This window comes from Mastigoproctus giganteus, chromosome 13 (genome assembly GCF_048544385.1).
Source record: "Mastigoproctus giganteus isolate SK-2022 chromosome 13, ASM4854438v1, whole genome shotgun sequence".
Taxonomy (NCBI): Eukaryota; Metazoa; Arthropoda; class Arachnida; order Uropygi; family Thelyphonidae; genus Mastigoproctus; species Mastigoproctus giganteus.
Window position 1 is genome coordinate 111223525 of NC_143587.1, and position 23486 is coordinate 111247010.

General features: G+C 36.9%; 1 protein-coding gene across 4 annotated transcripts in view; it reads left to right on the top strand.

Moving 5' to 3' along the window:
• Window positions 1–23486, top strand: part of Unr (cold shock domain-containing Unr) — a 344942-nt gene that overhangs the window by 307507 nt on the left and 13949 nt on the right. For all 4 annotated transcript variants that reach the window (XM_090387109.1, XM_090387110.1, XM_090387111.1 and 1 more), the window contains one exon: window positions 4080–4270. In XM_090387109.1, coding sequence (XP_090243235.1) covers window positions 4080–4270 — 191 coding nt within the window. The remainder of the gene's footprint in view (window positions 1–4079; window positions 4271–23486) is intronic.

Below are 23486 nucleotides of genomic sequence, written 5' to 3' on the forward strand. Positions count from 1 at the left end.
GTACAGTGTTAAAAATTTCTGTACCTAATATATAACACTTCAAATAGTAACCCACCAAGTTTCATGCAATTTCAGTAACATCTTTTTTTAATTATAGGTTCCAAAGTCCAAGTTGTGTGGAGGAGGAGGAAAGACTGACAAAATCAGTCACTGGCAGTTATCTGATATTTGGGACAAATGGGACTAAAGGCAATTCATGAAGATGTAGTTAAAACATAGGGGAGGATTCCTCTTCCTTATTCCATAGTTAAGAAGTGGGCAGCAGAATTTAAATGAGGTAAGGGGAGCCTGGAAGATAACCCATGCTGTGGAAGACCTGCAATATCCATTAGTATGCATGATCTGACATTGATTGATTGATGAGTGATAGTTTGGTACATTGCCAGCATCTTGAGAATCTCATCTGAATATGCGTACCACATAATAACGTAGGTTCTTTCTGTGAGAAAGTTTTTGACAACAGATCAAAAACTCACAAGGGTTGTAAAGTCAAATTTTGCAGTTTTCAAGCAGATTTAGCAAATTTCCTTGCAAGGTTTTTGACCATGGATGAGACATGGGTTCATCACTTTAAGCCAGAAACAAGGGAGCAGTCCAAACAATGGAAACACAGCTCTTCTCCCCACCAATGAAGCCAGGTTTGTTCTTTCTTTTGGCAGGGTGATGGCATCAGTTTTTTTTGGGATGCTGATGAAGTGTCACTAATGGATTATTTTTTTAGAAAGTCTAGACAGCTGCAGGGGTATATTACATAGACCTTGTGAGGCATTTGTGTGAACACATCAAAGACAAATGACGAGTAAAACTCAATAAAGGAGTCTTGTGACAACATGGAGATTCATAATCCTGCAAGACCTTAACTCCTTTGGAATAAAGGGATGATTACCTCAAGTCAGTGGTTTTTAATTTATTTATTTATTTTGATTTTGTTCTCAGAACCTTGGAAGGTTCTGTGAATCAAATGCACTGTCGCAAACATACATTAAAGAAGAAGGCATACTGCTTTATTTTCTATTTGAATAAATAAGATGCTATAAGATATTCGAAATACTGTTGAAGCTTATGTATGCAATCTCAGTTCTCAGTATGTGCATACCATAGAAAGAAAACTACGAACTTCAATATCCATTGGATGGCACCTAATGGCTATTACTTGTCAGAATGGAAATCTGCTGATATGCACTTCTGTAGGAATCTCTGCATGCATCCTGAACCAGAATTAAGGTTAAAAAATCAACTAATCCAAGTAACTGTCTGATTTCTAGGACTAATACTATACAGGAAAATCACATTTGCAGAACACTCCACACATTTTCCTACCTTGTATGTATTTAAAAAAAAGCTAAATTCTAAAAAGTACTTCTGTAACAATGGGGGTGCTGGCTGTTACACCCTGCTACATCTGTATTGGACACTAATCAGCTCCCATTTAGCTTATGGAGCTTGCATTTATGATTCTGTTAGAAAGAGCATTCTTATAAAAATTAAACACCATCCAATGCAGTGACCTGAGAATTGCTTTAGGAGCTTTTTCAAACTTCTCCAGCATGAAGCCTTTATATGAAAGTGCACAAACCCCCACTACATCTCAGGGGGAAAACTTAGCTGTGCAGCTAAAATTTACCATTACATTTTGTCCATAAATACCTTCTTGATCCACCATTGTTACAGTTTTATAAAAATAAACCAAATGAAAACAAACCTGAAATAAAATTACAAGATCTGATGAACACTTGGAACATTCAACTCAGCATTCACCAAGAAAAAGAACAAATAGATCCACCCTGTTCCATAGAAATAGCTTCCTGCTTATGACTACTTTGAACATCAGGGAAAAATTCATTAGCCACCTGTAACAACCAGCAACTACAGCAGGCCATCGTTATAACACAGTACGCTTTACACTGATTTGCTATAATGCTGTTCTTATATTATAACCCGTATCTGACTATAATGCTCTTTTACAGATTGCATTTTTGACATATTTAACGAAATCGTTTCATTTGATGGAGTTGATAGCTTGAAAATGAATAGCAAAGCAGCATTAAAACGTTTCTCATGCTGACTTGAGAAATTTTCTCACGCTCAGTGAAATTTTCTTGAAAGCTAATTTAATTACAGTACAGGTATGACTTGTTACGTAATTCCAAGATAAACATTTTAAAAAATGATTAAGTATATTGCTTGTAATATTTGCATTATATACATTTATCACTAGTCATCACTCAGTACAGTATTAGACATCATGCGTAACGGACACATTACTCTAACATTTTATCATAATTAATGCAACCAATGCAGTTACATTTTCGAAGAGTTAATAATGGCAAATAAGAATGAAAAAGCAACGAGGTCTGGACACAGTATGAAGACTATAAATGTAAGAAAGACTGAATTTTAAAATTAAATTAGTCGTTTTGAAGCGAATTGATTCCGGTCAACAACAAGTGGATGCGTGCCATAATTTAGGACTGGCAAGTTTAACTGTAAGAACAATTATAAAAAATAAAGAATTAATTTTAGCAGCGGGAAAGACAGCTGTTCCACTGCAAGCAACTAGGGCTAGGCCGGCTATTAGGATTGAAATGGAGAGACTTCTAAATAATTTTATTGAAGATAATATCCAATGCAGAATTCAGTTAAATATTATTGAGAGAGAGAGAGAGAGAGAGAGAGAGAGAGAGAGAGAGAGAGAGAGAGAGAGAGAGAGAGAGAGATCCAGGGAGAAGCCGCAAGTGCAGATCAAGGAGCCGAAACTTTCAAAAAAGAACTTGTTAAAATTATTGAAGAGGGATATTATGTATTATACTTCTCAAGTTTTTAATATAGATGAAGCAGGACTTTTTTGGAAAGGAATGCCTAAAAGAAGTTTCATATTGAAAGAAGAAAAAAAAAAAAAAAAAAAAAACATGCCAGGTTTCAAAGCGGTGAAGGATCGGTTGACTTTATTGTTGGGCAGTAACGTTGTGGGGTATTTAAAATTAAAACTCCTTTTAGTTTACCATGAAGAGGGCCAAAGTACAACCCAAAATCAGCACATTTTTCATGATTAAATTCGTCAATTTAGATCAATTAAATTCATTATTTTAATTGGAATTTTAAGTTTAATTTTGATACATAAGTAGTTACCACATAATTATATATGTATGTAATGCAGAATATTTTATATGTACAAATATTTGAATACTAAATATTTTGACCAACATTTGTGCATCTTTTCACTGCCGTTTGCTATTGATTAGGAAATATTCTGTGGCACCGACCGCAACTCACAAATACATATGTTACCTTATGGGAATGCGGCGCTTGCTTAGCGCGGATTCACTTAGCGCTCTGTTTTTCCGGAACGAATTATTGGCGTTAAGTGGGGGCCACCTGTACTTGCATTCATTCTCATTATTAACAAATTTCCACTGATAGTTCAAAAACAGATACTGCTGTGGGATTTGGGTGCAGCAGCAGTACCTAATACATTGTACAACACCCCCTCTAACAACAGAATCTAGTATATATACTGCTGAACTATGTGCCATTAAACTAGCTTTAGAACATGCAAATAATTAGCCATGCCCACAATCTTAATATATACTGACTCTCTGAATGTTGTATATATTAAAATCCGCGGTACAGAAGACCAGTCAGTAATTTTCTGCTGGATTGCAGGGCATTCAGGACATTCAAAGTGAGTCTGAGAAGACCTGATTTGAAAATGTTTCGGATAACTACTTCATTGCAACTTTGTAAGAATGCATACAGCCTCAATTGATGTGGAAGCACTACATGAGTTAGCATCAAAACAGTTCACTATTCTCCCTATAAATCTTTCTTCCTGTGTGTTCTATTTTCTATTTCCTAAGTTCAAGGATGAAGTGAAAGATTGCTGTTTTCCATCAATGTGCTAATAAACACACTCAGGGTATCTTAAATTCTCTCAAACTCTGAATTATTTTTAAAAAATGGGTGGAGAGATAGGGCAGTTGTATTGAACTGTATGGGGTAATTATGTCAAAAAGAATGCCCATCAAAAGTTTAATAAAAGATTTTATTTTTTTAATTTAATGCTTGTTTTTTTTTTATAGGCAACAGTAGAAACAATTAAAGGTAATTTTGGCTTTTTATCACATGAAGTAGAAGAGGGCAAAAAGTTGTTTTTTCATATGTCTGAGGTAAAAGGAGGGACTACTTTACAACCTGGCGATCGTGTAGAGTTTGTTGTGGTACATCAGCAACGTACTGGAAAATATTCAGCTTACAGTGTAGTAAAGATCGGGTGAGTATAACTAAATATGTTTAATGAATTCCTTAGTTGTAGGTATTTGTATCATTTGCATAGAAATTTAATTGTTTATTTCATAATAGTTATAGTACTGGATCAATGTTCTAGATTTTTAGAAAAAATTTAATCAAATAATAATTGTTATATTTGAAATGTAATTTATTATTGTTATATGCCTTGTTTTTAATAGTACAGTGCCATTCTTTATCCAGCTAGCATAGCTAAAAACACCTGTACAAATCATTTCTATATAATAAGATAGTGCAGTGTTCATATGTAAGTTTTTTTTGTAAATCTTCCTCTGTGATGAACTATGTATGTTTCTGTTGCACTCAGATACCATCACGAAATATGCTTTACCATTGTCTGCAATTTGCAGGGAGGAAAAGTGTTATCTAACCCAATAATCACCCAATCTAACCAATGTTATTGTGGTCTAATATTGGTTAGATTGGGTGATTCTGTTGTTTAAAAGCATTAGAAACTTGTTAAAAAATTATTGGAAAATAATTGGAATCAGTATCTCAGCCTCTTAGTTATTACAAGATGCATAAACTGAAAAAATTCTAAGCAATGTTTAGATTGCTGTTTATTGAGACTGAGCTTTAATTCATTTGTATATGACTGTGTGGGAGGGGGATTCTATGTTATATAGGTAACAAATTTAGAGAACTATATAGATCTTGTGTTTTATCTGAATCAATAGAAGATGGAACCGTTTACATTCATTACTGTAAGTTGGTTTTAGGTGTTGATTTAACTTTTTTTTTTTTGTTTGTTTTTTTTTTTAAGGAAACCCAACAAAATATTATCTTTCCCATCTCATTTAATAAAAGTCACTGTTCTTGCTCACCCACTTTTTTATTGAACCTTGGGTTTCCTTAAGGCAAGTTTTTAAGATCAACACTTTTTATAGTGTTTTATACTTTGTGTATGCATGTGCCTGCACATACCAGTGTATAATTTAAAAAATATATGTATTGCAAACAAAGTTTATTCTAGTTTTAATTAAATATCACTAGAGGAGACAGCATTGTTGAAAATGCATGCATATTCGATGCATATTTTCCAAACTGCTTAATACGAGATAAATGATTTTCTGCAAACTGTCTACTAGGGCAGATATTTTTTTTTATTCTTCTGCTATACTTAACTTAATGCATCATTACATGTAATCCATTTGGATATATTTACTATTCTTAGGCTATGTAACTGGTATGATTCTGAATATTACATGCTTCTCTCTCATCTATTATTTAACATCCACTTTGTTTTTTTACATATAGTATTAGTACTGGCCATATGGTGCAAAGAAGCCTAATGCTTATGCTGCACCAGCCAAAAAAAGAGTAAAATAATAGTAATAACAGATAAAATAATTAATGAATAGATAATAAAAGAAAAGGAAGTGGACAACCTACGTATCCAGCTGACCTTTGAATTTCTCCAAACTGTCTGCCTCAACCACCCATGTAACTTATTCCAGTAATTTATAACTTGCTGGCTAAAATAAAACTTCCTGCAATCCAGTCTAAACTTCTCCCATAACTTGAATTTATGGCCTCTAGTTATAGAATCATTTATAACTGTGAAAATTTCGTCCTCATTCATTTTACCTTTGCCTCTCAGAGCCTTAACACCTCAATCAAGTCTCCTCTAAGGTGCCTAGTTTCCAAGCTGGGCAACCCATATATTCAAAGCCTTTCTTCATATGGATGCCCTTTTAGCCGATCTCACCAGGAAGTTACCTGTCTTTGAACCCTTTCAAGATCGTCTTTTTTTTTTTTTTCAAGTATGAACTCCACACTTGAACACATTACTCCAAGTGTGGTCTAACAATAGCCTTATATAATGGGATTATGACATCCATATATCTCTAGTAGCAAATGTTCAATAAATAATTGATAGGATACCATGGGCCTTCCTTGTAACTTCTCTACAATGCTCGGACAACTTCATGTTGACTGTATTGTAACACCCAAGTCCCTTTCCTCCACTACTGACTTTAGTTCATCTCCGCAGCAAAGTGCAAGCTGTAAGACCTTGCATTTTGCTGAATTAAAGCATAGCTGCCACTTTTCTGACCATTCCTGAAGTTTATCTAGGTCGCTCTGCTTGCCAGTGATCATTAACTACTCTTTACATCATCGGCAAATTTAGACATCATGCTCTCTAATCCCTTCATCGATCTTATTTAAGAAAATCAAAAACAACATTGGTGCCAATACTGATCCTTGGGGAACCCCACTTCTTACATTAACCCAATCTGAAGAATAACCATTTATCACAACCCTCTTCCTTCTTCCCTGTGATTCCAACTTATAAAGTAACCGCTCATGTGGGACTGAGTCAAATGCTTTGCTGAAATCTAAATAAAGTAGACTTTCGAAATAATGGAACCCTGAATCCCCGAAGGTACTGTTATTTCGATTTTTTCCGTTACCTAGAAAGTTTTATTTTTAGTGTATTTACTGTAGAAATAATGAAGCCAAATAAGAAATAGAAGATTAAGAATGCAATTTTATTAGATGCACATAAAAAAAAAAAACATAAATATGTTGACGATCCAATGTTATTTTCTGCTTACGCCCCGTTCTATTTGCTTTATTATATCAAGTTTAGTCTGCATGGGTAGCACAGTGGTATCGTCACTGTCCTTCCCACACTGGGTGGAAAAGGACCGGGTTTGAATCCCATCGATGATGCAAGGAACTTTTATAGGATTTTTTCACTCTGTGACTGAATTAGTGGGTCTCAGGCATAGATAGCAGGGTTCCCCCCCTAGAAACTGGTTTTTAGCCCAGCAAAACAGGCAAATTGAGCAGAGAACACATGCAATATACAGACACAATACACATGGGTATATAAATTAACATTCCTGGTGACCCTAATGTTAATAGTTTGGGTTATTAAGTTTGTCACTAAGCTTTAATGTTGTTCTTTTCTTCTCTGTATGAGATTTATTAACTTTAGGAGCCATAGTGATGGGTTTTTAATTCAAAATAAATGGAGAACGTAAACAAATACAGTAATCACATGACTTGCCAGTGACTGGGGCTGGTTTTGTGTGAAACATCTGTATAACTTTTTTTCTTTATTTTGAATTACTGATTTACTAATTTTGTTGTGTATTTACTTCTGATGCCCTAGAATTTATCATATTTTGAGAAAATTAAATAAAAAAAAAACTGCGTGGTCTATCATAGTGCTGAAGTGAAGTCAGATTTCTCCATAAATCACTTGTCATTTCATGTATATTTTTGTCTAGTTTATCTGTTAGCAATCTTTGCTATCTTAAGTGTAACTTTCAGTTGATGAAAGGATGTCATGTGCTGTGGTTTAAAGAAATTTTATTTGTAACTGATGTATTGCACTCAGTGAACAGTAGCTCTATTCCCCTCCTGAGGTAGCTGTTTGTAATCATTGTTCCTCTGATGTACTCGTCTCTTGCTTCACTAGCTGATGGGAGAAATTGGATGTCTACGGTAATCAGTCTCTGGCAAGTTCTGTTCATTACTGTACTCTGCAACTGAATACTGAATATTTCAGTGAATATACAGCCAATTTTCCCTCTTGGAAATATAGTAGTAGGATGTACAATAATAAGAGCAGTGCTTTTTTTTGGGACGGTACGTAATGGTACGGCGTACCAGCACCTTTATTAACAGTAACATTTGGATGCAGCGCACTTCGAAATTTGTAATATTCCGTAAATTTTTTTCACATGTTTGCCTACTATTCAAATAAGTTTAAAATATTTAACTAAATTTTGCATTTTTCACTGCCTATTGTTAAGATATTTTATAGATAAAACTGCATAACCATTTTTATAATTCCAAATTACTCAGTCGGACCTCTGTTTAACGAACTCCTTTTATGGAGAATTATTTTGAATTCCCCTTGGATGTTACATTTTTCTTTCTGTTGAGCGAAGAAAATTTTCATATAGTGAACGGATTAGGAGAGAATTAACTCGGTATGCACTGTTCGCATTTGTGGCCTTTAGGCAATTAGTGCTGCTGCGCGAATTAAGAGAGCTAAAAGGATTACCATTCTACAACTTAGTGGTACCTGGTAAAATCTATCCGTTCACCTGTTCCACATACAGAGAAGTCGCGCTAGTCAACAGTAACCAGATCAAGGGATATTTCCAATGGGCTCTGGTCCACCTTCTACTGCGGTGGTGTCCAAACTGGTATTATGCAAAAATTCTTTAGTGTGTTCCTTTTTCCTTATCTTGTTGCATGTAAAAGTAAAATTGAAAATATTCGAAAATTTTTATTAAGTACAATACACAATTACATTTACTGAACAAAACATTTAATGAGAATTTTTTGATAATTAACAAAATTTAAAATGCTGTTTTAGTTCACTTTCCGGGCGGGCCATAGGTTGGACACCTTTGTGAATCAACTGTAAGCACCCCCCCCCCCCCTTCAAGAATTAGAAAAGTGATTTTCTTTTACTCCTACATCTGTTGTTTCGTGGAAGTGTGTTATTCGCATTTTTCTGCAAATTTGCCCTATCTTTGTTTACATGGTCACAGTACCTGAATATTCGAATGACACTGAAATTTTGGACAGTTTCAAAAAAAAAAATAAGAAAGAAAAATATCAAATTTAAGAACTAGCAACAATACTGATCATGAGAGAAGGAAAATGAGGACAAAGAAGGTATTAAACCTTCTAAACATGAATTGTTGGCATTTGGTGAAAATAAAGTTAGAAAATTCAATTAGAAAATTACAGTTAAATGAAAGAGATACAATTTGTGTATTTCGGGAATACCTAATTGACAAGATGGTTCTGAAGAACTGAAGCACTTGATGGATGCTCTGAGTATGAAAAACAGTTTCTTCACTACTGTTTCTTAAAATTGTAGGCTCGCTGCTGACCCGCTTCGATCCAGCAAAATATGTCGATTCATGGCTGCTTTGGAAACGTCATTCAACAACAGACACACAAAGAGGAAGAAAAGAAGTCGGCATAGGGTGTCAGATGAGAACTTAATAAAAATTTGAAATATTCTACAAAAACTTTATTATGAAATTATTTTTAGGGTCCGTATGAAGAACCCTTATGTCACTCGGTTGTCTGTCTGTCACAGCATTGTATCTCTGGAACCACTCAACCTATTGACTTGAAATTTTGCATGGGTTTGTACATGTGGGCCAACATAATGCCATATTGATCGTTGTTGACAAAAATTTCTGAGAAATGGGAGTAAAATGTGGGGGGGGGGGGTATGAGATGTTGACAACCTATAGCTTATTATACACCGTTGGAAATAGCTTAGTAGGTTTACAATATAATTTTAAAATATTTTTAAAATTAAAAATGGCAAAAAAATTTGAGTAATTTTCGTGTCCCCCCCCCCCCCTCTATTTCCATCACTAATGGAGCTAAAAATTTAAAAATCACATTAGCTATGCATTATTCAATGCTTATCAAGGGAAAACTATTCCGATTGAAATCTGTCATTTACTTTTTGTGTTAAAATTAAAAAAACAATTTTTTATTGCACTTCGATAGTGCGCTTCTTTTTACTAAGTAACTCTCCTTTTGGTGACAAAAAGGTTGCTAAATAGTTAGTTAATAATTCTATAGAAGTCATTTATAAATTTTGCAACGAGGTACTCAGAGCCAGTGTTGAGGCGGGGGGGAGTGGTAGGGAGGTGCCTGCATGGAGTCTTGCACAGTCCTCACCTACCAGTCGATTCTCCTCAAGACTTTAATCGCTTCTCCAGGAAGAAGTCAGAGTCGCTTCTCCCACCCTTCTCATTCACAACAACTGGAAAGACTTAGACGTTTTTGTTAGTTCCTCAGTTTCAGGCCAAGCCAGGGTACTAGAAGCTTTTTTTCAGTTATCATTAAAGCTCTCTATTTGAGATACTACATTAACTACCATTCGTGACTGCGGACCCTTCATCCTGAGTGCCTGGCACTCAGTAGTTGACCAATTTATTTATTTTTTTGTATACTTGAACTGTGTTAATATACTAAATTTGTTGTTCTTATTCGAAAAACATTACTACTAAAGTAACAATATCAGGGGGAAAAAATTTTAGAGTACTTTTCATATCCTTTTAATTTTCGATTTTTCCTGATAGCAAAGAATGAGTACCGGCACCTATTTTTTTTTTTTACAAAAAAGCACCGAATAAGAGTATGTATAGTATTCACTTTTTCCAGTTTCCAATATGAAATTGCTAGTTCTTTAAACACTTTTTTTCATGTTTTGTTTTGGGGAACATAATCATATTACACTTTTTCATTTTGTTTTGGGGAACATGATCATATTCGCAGTATATCAGAAACTGCAGTATGAAAAGGCACGTTATGTTGAAGTTTTTTTGTTTTTTTTTACTTTAATTTACTAAATTGTGTTCACGTACTTATTTTTAAATTTACCTAGAGATTTTGTAAGTTACAATTAATATTTATAGAGCTTCTGTATTCATGATTTGGTGCCTAACTATTACAAACTAGTGGTGTTAGTGGAATTGTAAAATTTTAATTGTGGTAAATGAATAGTGTATAAGTGGTTTTTTTTTTTTTTTTTTTTTTTTTTAATCAAGAGATTTTATTTCAAGTATGGCTATAAGTAATTTAAAACTCTACAAATATAATGGTATAGCATAATATATATAATGTGAATTAAATTGAATTTAAACAGTAATCTGCCTCGGACTAGAGCAGCAAAGCAACAGGTTGAAAATAGCAGGAGTGCTATGGCTTAGGGGATCTGAAGGGATGGTTCTCCAATGAATCACAGCCTTACAAAATATGTTGCTTGTGTGATGTCTATGGATCCATTGGGAATGGGATATGATTCAGCCAAGGGAGGATGTCTTTGTGTATGTCTGGTGTGAAGAGTGTGAAGAAATTCAGTGCAAACTCATTGTTCTCAAGGATTTATTTGAGGGCATGAAGAATAGTGTGGATGCCCTCGAAGGAATTAAAATGGACACCCATCAAGCTCTCAGTTGCTAAACTCAATGCCAGAGCTTACACGTGTGCATCGGACAACACAGTGACAATCCCCAGGCAGAATGTGCTATTCTTACAGGTGATAGTTATTGTAGGATACTCAATTGTCGGGGAAAGGGGACTTATATTGTGCAAAACAAATAAGTGAAATAGCACCAGGATATGTCTGCCGAGGAAAATTTTGGGAAAAAGTCACAAGTTGAGATTAAATTTGAAAGTGTATACAATTCTGCCCAAACAAAATAGCAGGGGGTACACGTTGGGAGCTGTGTCGATCAGTTTGGCCATGGAGTGACTGTGCAATGGTTAATGAAGTAAAATTTTTCTCGGTGTGGTGTATGCTTATTAACAGGAGAAACTGTTTATACAGGGATGGAATATGCTTAAATAGAAGTGATGCAACAAAATTTGCTGATCTTGTTGAAGCACTGTTAGGTTAGTTGGAAAATAACTAGCTTGGAGGGGGCAGGGAGAACAGACTAATACATTAACTACAGGCACAGGTGTAAATGATTCTTGCACTGCTTCTATTAACCCATGTAGCAGCCTGCAAGGTAGGGTGTTGAGATTTCAAGTCCTGCATGTGTCATCACAGAACAAGTAAATACATGAGCTCTGTCCAGGTAATTGAGTATGAAGAGGTGCTTGTACACTAATGCTAGGAGCATAGTAAATAAGTGTGATTAATTTGAAATACTGATTAAATCATGAAATGCAGACATTGTAGGAATATCAGACACACATAGTATCGGTCGGAGATAAGGGATGCCAAATTTGAGTATGAGGAGTGCAGTGTGTACAGATAAGACAGGAGGGGGGAGGATTATGCTCTTAGTTCAGAAACTTTAAATCGAAGGCAGTTCATCCAGTCAGCATTAGATGTCGAATGCAATATTGAGTCAATTTGGCATGACATAACCACTGAGAAAAATAAAAACGAGAGTAGGAATGCATTTTAGGCCTAATGACTGTGATGAGTACAACAAACAGATGTACAAAGAATGATTGGACCAGTTAATCTGGATAGTTAAAATCCCTCATGTAATGAGGGATTTTAACTATCCAGATAGTGATGTGTGTGGATCACTCACACTTGCAATACTTTCATTGATTTATTGGATGATTATTTCTTATAGCAGCATATTAGAGAAGCAACAAAAGGAAGCAATGACCTTGATCTGCTATCAGCTCTGATTATTCATGTATTAAGAATCTGTAGGTAAAATGTGATTGGGTACTGTGATGCAGGAACAAAGGAACTGGATGCAAAAAAAATAATTTTTATATAATTTACTTGGATTTTAGGAAACTTTTTCTTTCTTTAGGAAAGAATTGCATATAGGACTTCTGTACAAATTGATTAGAAGTCAGGGTAATCCCCAAAAGAGATATCAACTTGTCTAGAAATTGGAGTGTCACCAAAGGTAAGCATAGGAGCAGAAAAATCCTTTTTGCAAGGAGATATAAGACGAGACTGAGGTTTAGAAGGATTAAAATCAACTAAGTTATCTTTGCCCCACTGGAGAATTACCTGAAGATCAGCATTTAAGGAATTGGTAGCAGATTTTCGAGAAGTGGAAGCTGATTGAGCAGGGCAAGGTTTTTCAAACTGGAAAGTGGAATGCAATGTGCTATCATCAACAAAACTATGGATAGGATTTCTGGTCAATGGAAGAAGGTCATAAATATACAGAGTGGGGGGGAAAGAACTGAAACTTGGGGTATATCAGCATTGGTGGACAAGTTAGAAGACAGAGCCATCTACCATCAGCCTCAGTGAGTGGTCAGAGAGAAAACTGGATAACCAATTACAAAAAACAGTTTGCAAACCATAAGATGGAAGCTTGTATAGAAGCCCTTTATGCCAAACACGATTGAAAGCCTTTGAGATGTCAAGAGTAACTGCTTATGTTTCACCAAACTTTTTATTGAATTTGTCCACAAATGGGTAACATAAGCCAAAATATCACCAGTGAATCGACACTGATGGAATCCGTACTGGCAATTGTTGATCAGATGGAAGGTTTCTAGGTAGTTTAAGAGTTTGCTGGTTAATTGATTTCCCCATTGCTTTAGAAAAAATAGAAGTAATTGCAATGGGATGATAATTGGATGGGATGGATTTATCACCCTTTTTAGGAACTGGCTGGATGTGAGCAAATTTCCAAGCAGAAGGAAAAATACCTTTGGAATAAGAAATTGAAAAAAGCGGCAAAGAAAAGGAGTAAGTTCATTAGCACGTTTTTGAGAACAAGTGGAGAAACATCCGGACCTGGAGCTTTCTTAGTATCATTACTTCATACAGCATGTTCCTTGCCCCCACACTTTTTCTTATTGAATACACCATGAATTAATAAACTGATAGAGCAAGCTTATCTGCAGAAAGATCTAAACCTCCCAAGATTTGTCAAAATCCTTCTGACATCCTTTTGATGGAAGACTACAGGAGGCATTGAATGCTGCATGTTGGGAATGGTGGCAGGTGTTTTGCCAAGATCATTAATACATGAGTTGGAAGAAAAATGGCATGCTAGCAGGTCAGCTTTATCCTTTGCTGAACTGACAATAGAACCACCTAGTTTTAACAGAGGTGGGAGCAGAGATGGGCAAAAGTTGCAACTAATAGCTTTGGCAAGAGACCAGAATGCTCTGCTAAAATTAGGGCAAGTAGCAAGTTTTCTAAAATGTTTCTAAAATTTTTCCTGTTCAAAATCTAGTTTGGACTGATCAATAACTGCTTTACAATTGTTGTGAGCTTTGGTGTAGGCAGAAAATGAAACTGAAGGATTGGAAACAAGCCAATTGTAATATGCAACATTCTTCTCTTGAACAGCCTTAGCACATTTATTGGAAAACCAAGGTTTGGATAAAGGATGAGATTTTGAAGTGAAGTGTGGAATAAAGGATTTCATTCCTACAAGCCAGGTGGGTAGGAGCGGAAGTGCGTAGCACACGCTTATTGATTAGACCTGGGTTCGAACCCATGACCACCAAATACAGAGGATGCGGAAAGGTCAGGGAATGACCACCGCATATCCTCTGAGCAATATGGCCTTAGTTGCTAATGATCCTAAAAACCAAACAAAAAAAAAAAACTATTCCTACAAGAATGATTTCACTGGCATGATCTGAGCAAACATTGACATCAGAAGTTTTGAAACAGTAATCCAACCAAGAGGCGGAAGAAAAGAAATCTCACAGGTCATCCCATTTTGCATTCCTGTAATGCCAAACAACATGAGGTTGGGAATAGCCATGAGATAAAGGTTGCATTGGAGAAGAGACAATCACCAAGTTGTGGTTGGAGGTGCCTAACTACTCACTTTGACCGTGTACTTAGAAGGGTTGTTTGCGAGAAAAAGATCAAGTGTGTTGGCTGTATGGTTAGGATTGTCCGGTATTCTGGTTGGAAAATGAACAATCTGTGCAAGGTCATTAGTAATTGCAAAAGCCTTAGCATCTCAACCAGCTGGGTCTGTATGACTAGAAAACGTAAGCCAGCCAGAGTTGTGAACATTAAAATCACCAAGGAAAATTACCTCACTGTTAGGAAATTTGGACTGGAGAAAGTTGAGCTGTAAAGAGAGGAAGTCGAAGAGTTCCGAGTTATTAGTGGATTTGGGAGAATGATAGAGACAACGGATGAATTTGACAGAATGAGGTAGAGAGATTTTAAGCCATTGAAGATCGAAAAAGAGATTCCAAATTACCAGAGAAGATTGAAAAGAGGAGATCCCAAATTACCAAGTCTCTGACAGGGAATATCAGAACGGACGTATACACAAATACCACCTTTAAAGCGAAAGGAATCGTACAGCGAATAATTTCGGCAACCTAGATGAGCAGTGGTTGAATCAACTGATAACTGAGATTCTGTCAGAAAAAGTACATGGGGTTTTGTAGACTGCAAGTGGAAATGGAACATCGTTGAGATTAGAACTGAGACCACCTATATTTGTGAAATGAACTAGTAAGTGTTTTAGAAGTTTAGATCTTTTCGCAGATAAGCTTGCTCTGTTAGTTTGATAATTCATGGTGTATTCAATAGTAAGAAAAAGTGGGGGTGGTGGTGGCGGCTGTATGCAGTAATGAAATTTTTGGATATGTCATATACATGGTAAGAATATACCCAGATCCTTGACATAACATGGCCTCGACAATGCCCCCCTGCATACACACTACTCAGACTCCCTCTAGTCACTATCTTGCAGTTTAGAGGTAGCAAGATTATACACTAGCTGATCTGGAAGCCTTTTAGAGAGTTACCGGTTCGGTCTGGTGTACTAACTAGCATACTGGTGTACTAACTAGCGTACTGGTGTACTAACTAGCGTCTGGTGTACTAACTAGCGGTCGGCCTGCGAACACCGTATTAGAGCTGTACCCTCAAAATGTAAGGAAGTTTGGATCTCACCATGGTGTTCGCCACATTTACTAGCACAAACACTTATCACTGCATTCTCCCCTGGCCTGCAAAAACTTGCAGCTAGACCTGCACCACAACCGAAGAATTACAGTAAGTTGAGGTGCTCAGAGAGTGCAGTGCAGAAAGCAAGAGTTGAATAAATGAAATGAAAGCCAGAAGAATGAATGAAAGTGTAAATGTGTGAGAAAAAGAACACAAACCATAAATGCTGCAGTTAAGTACACCCTAACCCTAGTTTAATTAGTATTTAAATTTACACTACACGTCATTGTATCTCCCCCCCCAGGTTTGTGAGATAAAGATGAGTGTGAGTGAAAAAAATATATATATATATAAAACTTGGAAGGGAAAAAAATAAGAAAGTATTAAGAAGAAAATAGAATGCAAGTAGAGTGAGAATGCAGATTATGAATGAAGTAAATGTCTCTCTCTCCCACCATTCGCCTTGTGGGTTTCTCACTGCCAGCTAACATATCCGACCCCCAGAGCGGATGGGCAGTTTGACCTTCCTACCGGGGTCGACACTACATGGACATGACAACCATCACCGGCGAAGTCAATGTGTGGCTTTTCTGCCGACATGCCATTGATGATCTGAACTGGGTACTTTAACCTGGTTCCCTTTAAAACCCCATCCCCAGGTGTGTGGGGGGGGGAAGACTGGTCTGTCTGCTCCCTAACTCCCCCATGGGACTCGTCCTCTTTGGGGATGCCTACTCTATCGTTCCTATTATTCTATCTGTTTCCCCCATCTTATCTCCACCCCCTCACTAAACTGACTAAGTATACCGCTTAACAATGCTGCCAAATTCTAATCAATGCCTAAATTCTACCGATTTCTTGTAAATCTTTCTAGTGTACACCCCCCCCCCCTTTTTTTTTTTTTTTTTTTTCTATATAGGCCTTGCCACTGAAATCCTTGTAAATTAGGTGGTGGAGCCTGCCAGAGTACTTAAATAATCTAAAGGGTGCCAAACCTGACTGGCGCCTCCGTAGCCAGGTGGGAAGGAGCAGCAGTGCGTAGCACACGCTTCTTGATTAGACCGGGGTTCGAGCCCGTCACCACCAAATACGGAGGATGCGGAAAGGTCAGGGAATGACCACCGCATATCCCGGAGCAATATGGCCTTAGTTGCTAATGCTCCTAAAAACCAAATAACAACAACAACAACAACCAAACCTGACTCCTCGTGCAAAAGTGTTGGCAACAGTTGGTCTCGATTGGGGCCCAATGGCTAAATGGTCAGAGAAACAACAGAACATAATACTACACAGCAGACCACTCCCCACACACTTTTTAAATCTCTGGCCTCCACAGAATTCTTTGTCACTCACAAAGAATGCAACGCGGAGTTGGAGGGAACCCTTGGTACCGTGAGACAACCAACACACTTTTCGTGGTGTTCATCATAACCTCAAAAGATATCAGCCATAGTGCATGATGGAAGAGATGGGGTAGGATTGACCGGAACTTAGATCTGGAGACTAAACATGGTTTCCACCACTTCAAGCCTCCAATAAGCAAAGTGGTGGTATTGTGGAGAGGAAAAAAATTTTTTATAACAAAATTTTTTAATAAAAAATGTAAGAAAAAAAAAAAGCACAATAGTATAAAAATGCAGTAGACTCTCGATTTTCCGGGATAGATGGTAAAAACAAATCCCGGATAATCGATTTCCCAGTTAATCCAAAAATATAGATGTCTCCGATATATGTAACAGATATGTTCCAGGACTTCTTACTTCGTCAAGTTTTACGTAACTTGGGAATGACTAGTAACATATTGCTACTATATTATTGTTGACAGATCTGAATTCACTGCGATACCTGTTAATGTTTGGCCATTTTCACATATTCTTAATTTTCTGATCCAAATCGATTGCTTTCCTTTTGTTGGTAGATGTACTTATACAGCTGTCGCTTATTCTCTTAGTCGGCACCATGATAACGGCCAAAATGAAATTTTCTGAAAAGAACTTCACAGGGTTAAGACAAACTCACTATTATCACCCCACGCAAGCTCACATTTTACTAGAGCACATTTCTGAAGGTTAACAAAAAACAAAAACAATTTGCACTTTCCGTTTTATTGGGCTTTTCTGTTAGCACAATCTATTATAAACAGGTAGTAAACTCGATCTTATTGCATTTGTGATGATACCGATAGCTGGAATTTTGTGGGTTTTTACGTTATTATGGTGAAGTGTGTGTCCCCTTCACTAGAATCTTCTTTTTTTTTTCTTTGTTACTCCGATCTCACTTGTGCAATTTGTGCGTGCCGTGATCATCGTTATTGATTGCTTATTATTTTTTTTTTTTGTTGTTGTTTTAAATTTTACAATTCTAAAAATAAAATAAAAATTGAGTGAAAACAAATTTACGTAAATCCGCAACTACGGATTTACGTAGTTGCAGATGCAGTAAGTCGGGGACTTACTGTATCAAAATGTCCAGCAACCTATGTAAAAAATATGGCAATAGATGAAAAACAAAAAAACTTACAACATACTACTTGTGTGTCAAATAAGATGCTTCCCTTTAGTTTTTGCAATGTCGTTTTTTAAGTCTAATAGCTTCCCTTTATTTTTTACATTGTCGCATGTGGTTTGGTCACCAACATAATGGTTAATCAAAGATTTAACTGATGCAGCTTTTTCAAACTGTTGAATAATTTCAAGTTTTTGTTTAACTGAAAGCGTAAACTCTTGCATTTACCCATCATTATCGCGATTTCTATACAAACAAAAATTTACTATAAAAAAAATTAACATCCCTGACAAATAACAAAATAAAATTTGTTTTTTTGCGGTGCAACGGAACACAACAATCAACGTGACGCACTAAAACAAACTAAACATTTGGTCTCTTTTTTTTTTTTTTTTTTTTTCCTCTTTGAACGGTGGGGTGAATACAGCGGGGGTTGCAAGATAATAGGCACATTAATCTCACCATAACTACTTATAACGCCACTTCTTGTCGCTTATTTACGACTTGCAAAATATTTGTTTATACCTATTCTAGTTATTACTTAAATTTTATGATTTCTGGTTGAGTTTTTTTTTTTTTTTTAATTTGGAGTCTTGAAGTGTCCCATTAATCCGATCCCGGTAAATCGAGAGTCTGCTGTATAAGAAAAAATTATAAAACCAGAATGAGAGCAGAGTGAATGAGGATTAAGAATGGTTAAAATTGCCTCCCTTCACCCCCAGATGGATGATGGCCATAGTGGCCCCATGTGTATCCAAACAGCCACCATGGTATGAGATGCTGACACTGGCCAACACAGGCATTCCAACATAGGGACCCTTTCCCTATGATCCTTCATTTCTACCACCTGGGTTTGTTGGTTGGTTGCTCACTCCCACCCTGGGTGCCAAGTGACTCTTCCATGCTATTTCTGCTGTGATTCCTAGAACAATTTTTCTAGAGCAACTGAGTTTTTCCTTGTTTTATAAGTCTTTCTGTTTATTAGCTCTTCTTCCAGTCAGTTCCCTAAGGAACTGAAGTGGCCACCAACAAAATCTTCCAACTGCATCGATCATATGTTATATGAGCGGCATCGCAAAATGTCATGCCCAAAAAGTTCACTGATCCCATCCTTCCACCTAGTTGCAGGTATTCCTTTAACAGCAGTTTTTGGAGTTGGTTTTGTTATGGTCTCTGTGGCATCAGATAATGTGGTGGTATGCCATTGCCTACCACATGGAAGATTTTGAAAGGGGCTGGCCTTAATCATAGGAAGAGTCATCGTGCATCCCACGAGATAGTCTTGAAGAGGAATGGTGACTATAGCAGAGCCCCACTTAGTGACCCCCCATTATTTATTATTATTTTTTTTATCTTCAGTGAGATTGCACATTATCCCTCTTCCTCTCTTAATCTCTAGCTAATAATTACCAATTATTAATGATTTTTGAATTTTCTTAAACATATGTTCATGGTGGTTTGTACAGGCTTAGTCCCAATGACTAAATTTTAAATTATAGCCAAATAAAATGTTAAGTATTTACACTATGCTGTAACATAGACAAACAATCAGCTGACCGTTAGAACTAAGAAAGTTCCAACTGTCAAATGCATATCTAAAAGTAGTTGAATACAGGTCGACCATCACTAATCCGGCAGCGTTGGAACCTGTGGGGTGCCGGATTAGTGAGTTTGCTGGATCACCAGTGGTTATTTTAGCATACAGTTTACCCAACAGCTAACTATCTCCTCCTACCTTTAACACGTTGACTGCCAAGCTAGTTTAAGAAAAAAATTCCCCAGGGGCCAAAAAATCAAATATTTTTTGATTAGTAATTCTAAAATAAATATTGTAATGTCAATGTTGTCGTTTTTCACTTAAAATATTTAAAAAGAGTATTTTTTTTTTATGTCGCATATATGTGGCCAACGTGGTTACATATGTTGGTTACTTTATTTTTTGAGAAGTAGTGTCAGCCACGTACATGTGACGCTTTTACGGTATACATATGAAGGTCATTTGTGATTAGTTTATTGCACGCACAGCGAGCACTGCAATGAAACTAATTACGATAAAATAAACTCTCAAACATCGCAATAAGTTTGTCAGTATTGTTAGATTTTGTGAAAACAAGTTCGTTAGGGAGCTGTATTATCCATCATATTGTGTTGTTTTTCTGCAAGTTTGTACAATTGTGTTGTTAAAAAAAAAAAAAAAAAAAAAAATCTAAAAAGGAATGGCTAAAGGAAAATTACTAAAATAAGAGGAACTGAGAGAAATTGCTGGACTTTACAATTAAGCAGAGTTAAACTTCTCACAGACACATCGCTGTCAAGTTTTTTCAGAAGTTCAACTTTATCTGTTATGGACAACGTACCGTGTTTGCACTTTCCACCATGAGAGGCACTTCCTTTATGCGTTGGAACCATGGCTAGGGCTAAATGTGAGCAGGTTTTAATAATAAATGCAGAAAAACAAGTGGGAATGGCTTGCCAGTGTTTTTGCGCCACACAATGCTCATGTGTGGGCTCACAATAACCCACATGGTGTGCACCCCCATACGGCACAACATCGCTTCGCAATAAATGTGTGTGCAGGTATGGTTGGTGACTGCATACACCGACCATACCTGTTACCATCCCGCATGAACTCCGCTAAATATCGGATCTTTCTTGAACAAGTTCTACCAGGGTTACTTGACGATGTTCCAGCAAATGTGAGACACCATTTGGTTTCAACATGACGGGGCGCCTGCCCAATATGGAAGGTGTGTTCGTGGCCATTTGAACAGGCGTTTTGGGCATCGATGGATTGGCCGTGGTGGACCCGTTGCCTGGCCCCTATGCTCACCTGGTTTATCAAGCCTTGATTTCTTTCTGTGGGGGCCCCTCAAACCTATCATGTATGAATTGCCTGTGGAGACGGATAAATAGATCTCGAGGCGAGACTCGTCTGTGCTGCTGCTACTGGCAAAGAAACTCCAGGTGTATTCAACCGTGTCCGCCAATCCATGCTGCGTCAGTGTCACGCATGCATCACGTCTCATGGTGGAAACTTCGAGCATCTGGTGTAACATCATGAAATGCATCCATCTCGTACTCCATTGTTAATATTATGTCAAATAAATGTTTGCCACTAATTACTGTCTTGTGTCATTTCTGCTTCTTGTGCCTCTGCTACTACTTTCCCCGTGACATTTCCAGTTATGGGTTCCTATGTGATTCACATTCCTTTAGATGTGATTCCTTTACCTACCTCTTCTAAACGTTTGTACCCATATTTTTGAGACACCCTGTATATTGGGGGAAAGATTTTAAGGTGGAGGCTGGAATAAAGGATTTCATCCCTACACGATTAATTTCACTGACATTATCTGAGAAAGTGTTGACATCAGAGGATTTGAAACAGTAAACAGAAACCAATGAAAAGTAGAAAAAAATCTCAGAACATCCCATTTTGCATTCTTCTAATGCTAAACAATGAAAATGGCCAAGAGAGAAAAGCTCCATTGGAGAAGAAACCATCACGTTGAAATCTGAGGTCCCTAGAGGACCTCTCACCTGTACTGTATACTTTTGTGAGAAAAAGATCAAGAGTGTTAGCTTCATGGTTAGGATTGTCTGGTATTCTGGTAAATAAATGAATAATCTGTGTGAGGTCATTAGTAATTGCAAAAGCCTCAACGTGTCAACCAGCTGAGCCTGTGTGACTGGAAAATGAAGCCAATTCGAGTTAACATTAAAATCACCAAGCAAAAATTACCTCACTGTTAGGAAAGTTGGACTAGCAAAAGTCAAGCTTCAAAGAGAGGACGTCAAAGAGTTCAAAGTGATTAGTGGAATTGGACGAATGATAAAGGCAACAGATATAGTTTTGACAGAATGTGTTTGAGACATTTTAAGCCAAATAAGATTGAAAAGAAGAGATTCAAAGTTATCGAGTCTATCAGGGAATATCAGAGCAGACATAAGCACAAGTACCATCTTTGAAGTGAAACTTAGTGAATAATTAGGACAGCTGAGATGAGTCTTGGTTGGATAAACCAATAATTGATCTAAAAAAAAAAGTGGGGTTTGGCAGACTAAGTGAAAATGGACATCATTGAGATTTTAACTGAGACCACATATATTTGTGAAATGAATGAGAAAAGGTGTTTTGGAGGTTTAGGTCTTTTTGAAAATAAGGTTGTTCTTTTAGTTTGACTGCCCATAATGTATTTAGTAGTAAGAAAAGGTAGAGACAACATGTATGAAATTTTGAGATATGGCATACACACACACATCAAGAATATACCCAGATTCTTGACATAACATGTCCCCAACAATGCCCCTGCATACACAACTATCAGACTCCATCCATAAGCAGGGATTGAGGTGGTTTTCATCTGGGTTTTCACCTATGGCATTCTAGGTTCTGTATTTAAGCACATGGAGGTTATACTCAGAGCTACTAATAATCCCACAACCCTGAAGGTGCAAGCAGAGGATTTGGCAACCAAACTGCACCAAAATTCAGTCCAGTTGACTTGAGTGTCGCCTGAATATCTGTTCCATAAGTATTTTGGACTCTCAGGTAACAATCCCAGCTTGACATGCCTAAAAAAATGTCTATGACAGCCTCAATATCCAAAGTTCTTCATTGAATTTATTTAAACTGCTCAATGCCAGATGTTAGTTTGTTCCAACATGCACCCACCTTTCTTAATTTGAATTTATACCCCCTCATGTGTAGTCTGAGCAAGAGAAAGGCTAAATCCATAAACGCTTGATTTTTAAGGCTAATCCATAAACACTAGTGTTTATGGATTAGCCTTAAACAGTTCAGTCAGATCTCTCAGGTACGTAGTCTCCAGGCACTGCAGAACTGAAGTAGTTCCTTGTAAGAATATCCTTTATTCTCGAATTAATCTCATTGCTGTTCTCTGCACCATGCCCCTCCTAAAATAAGGCCTCCAGCTCCATGTACAGTGCTATTTGAAATGTGGCCTGGCCATTGCCGTATACAATGGCATAATCATCTTGAAAAATTCCTGTATATTATTGACAAAAACTTCTGAGCTGTTGTGGCAGCAGCCTGCTGCACTGCTCAGAGAACTTTATATCTGACCACACAATTATCCTTGGGTCTTTTTCATTCTCCACTACCATAAGTATGGCACCACATATTTGGCATCTTTATCTGGGATTACTGCTCCCTATATGAAGTACCTTGCATTTATTCATATTATACTTAAATTGCCGCTTCTTAGCCCATCTACCTAATTTGTCTAGACATTGCAGTAGCATGTCCTGATTACTGGCAGGGGCATGTCCTGCCCCTGCCAGCCTT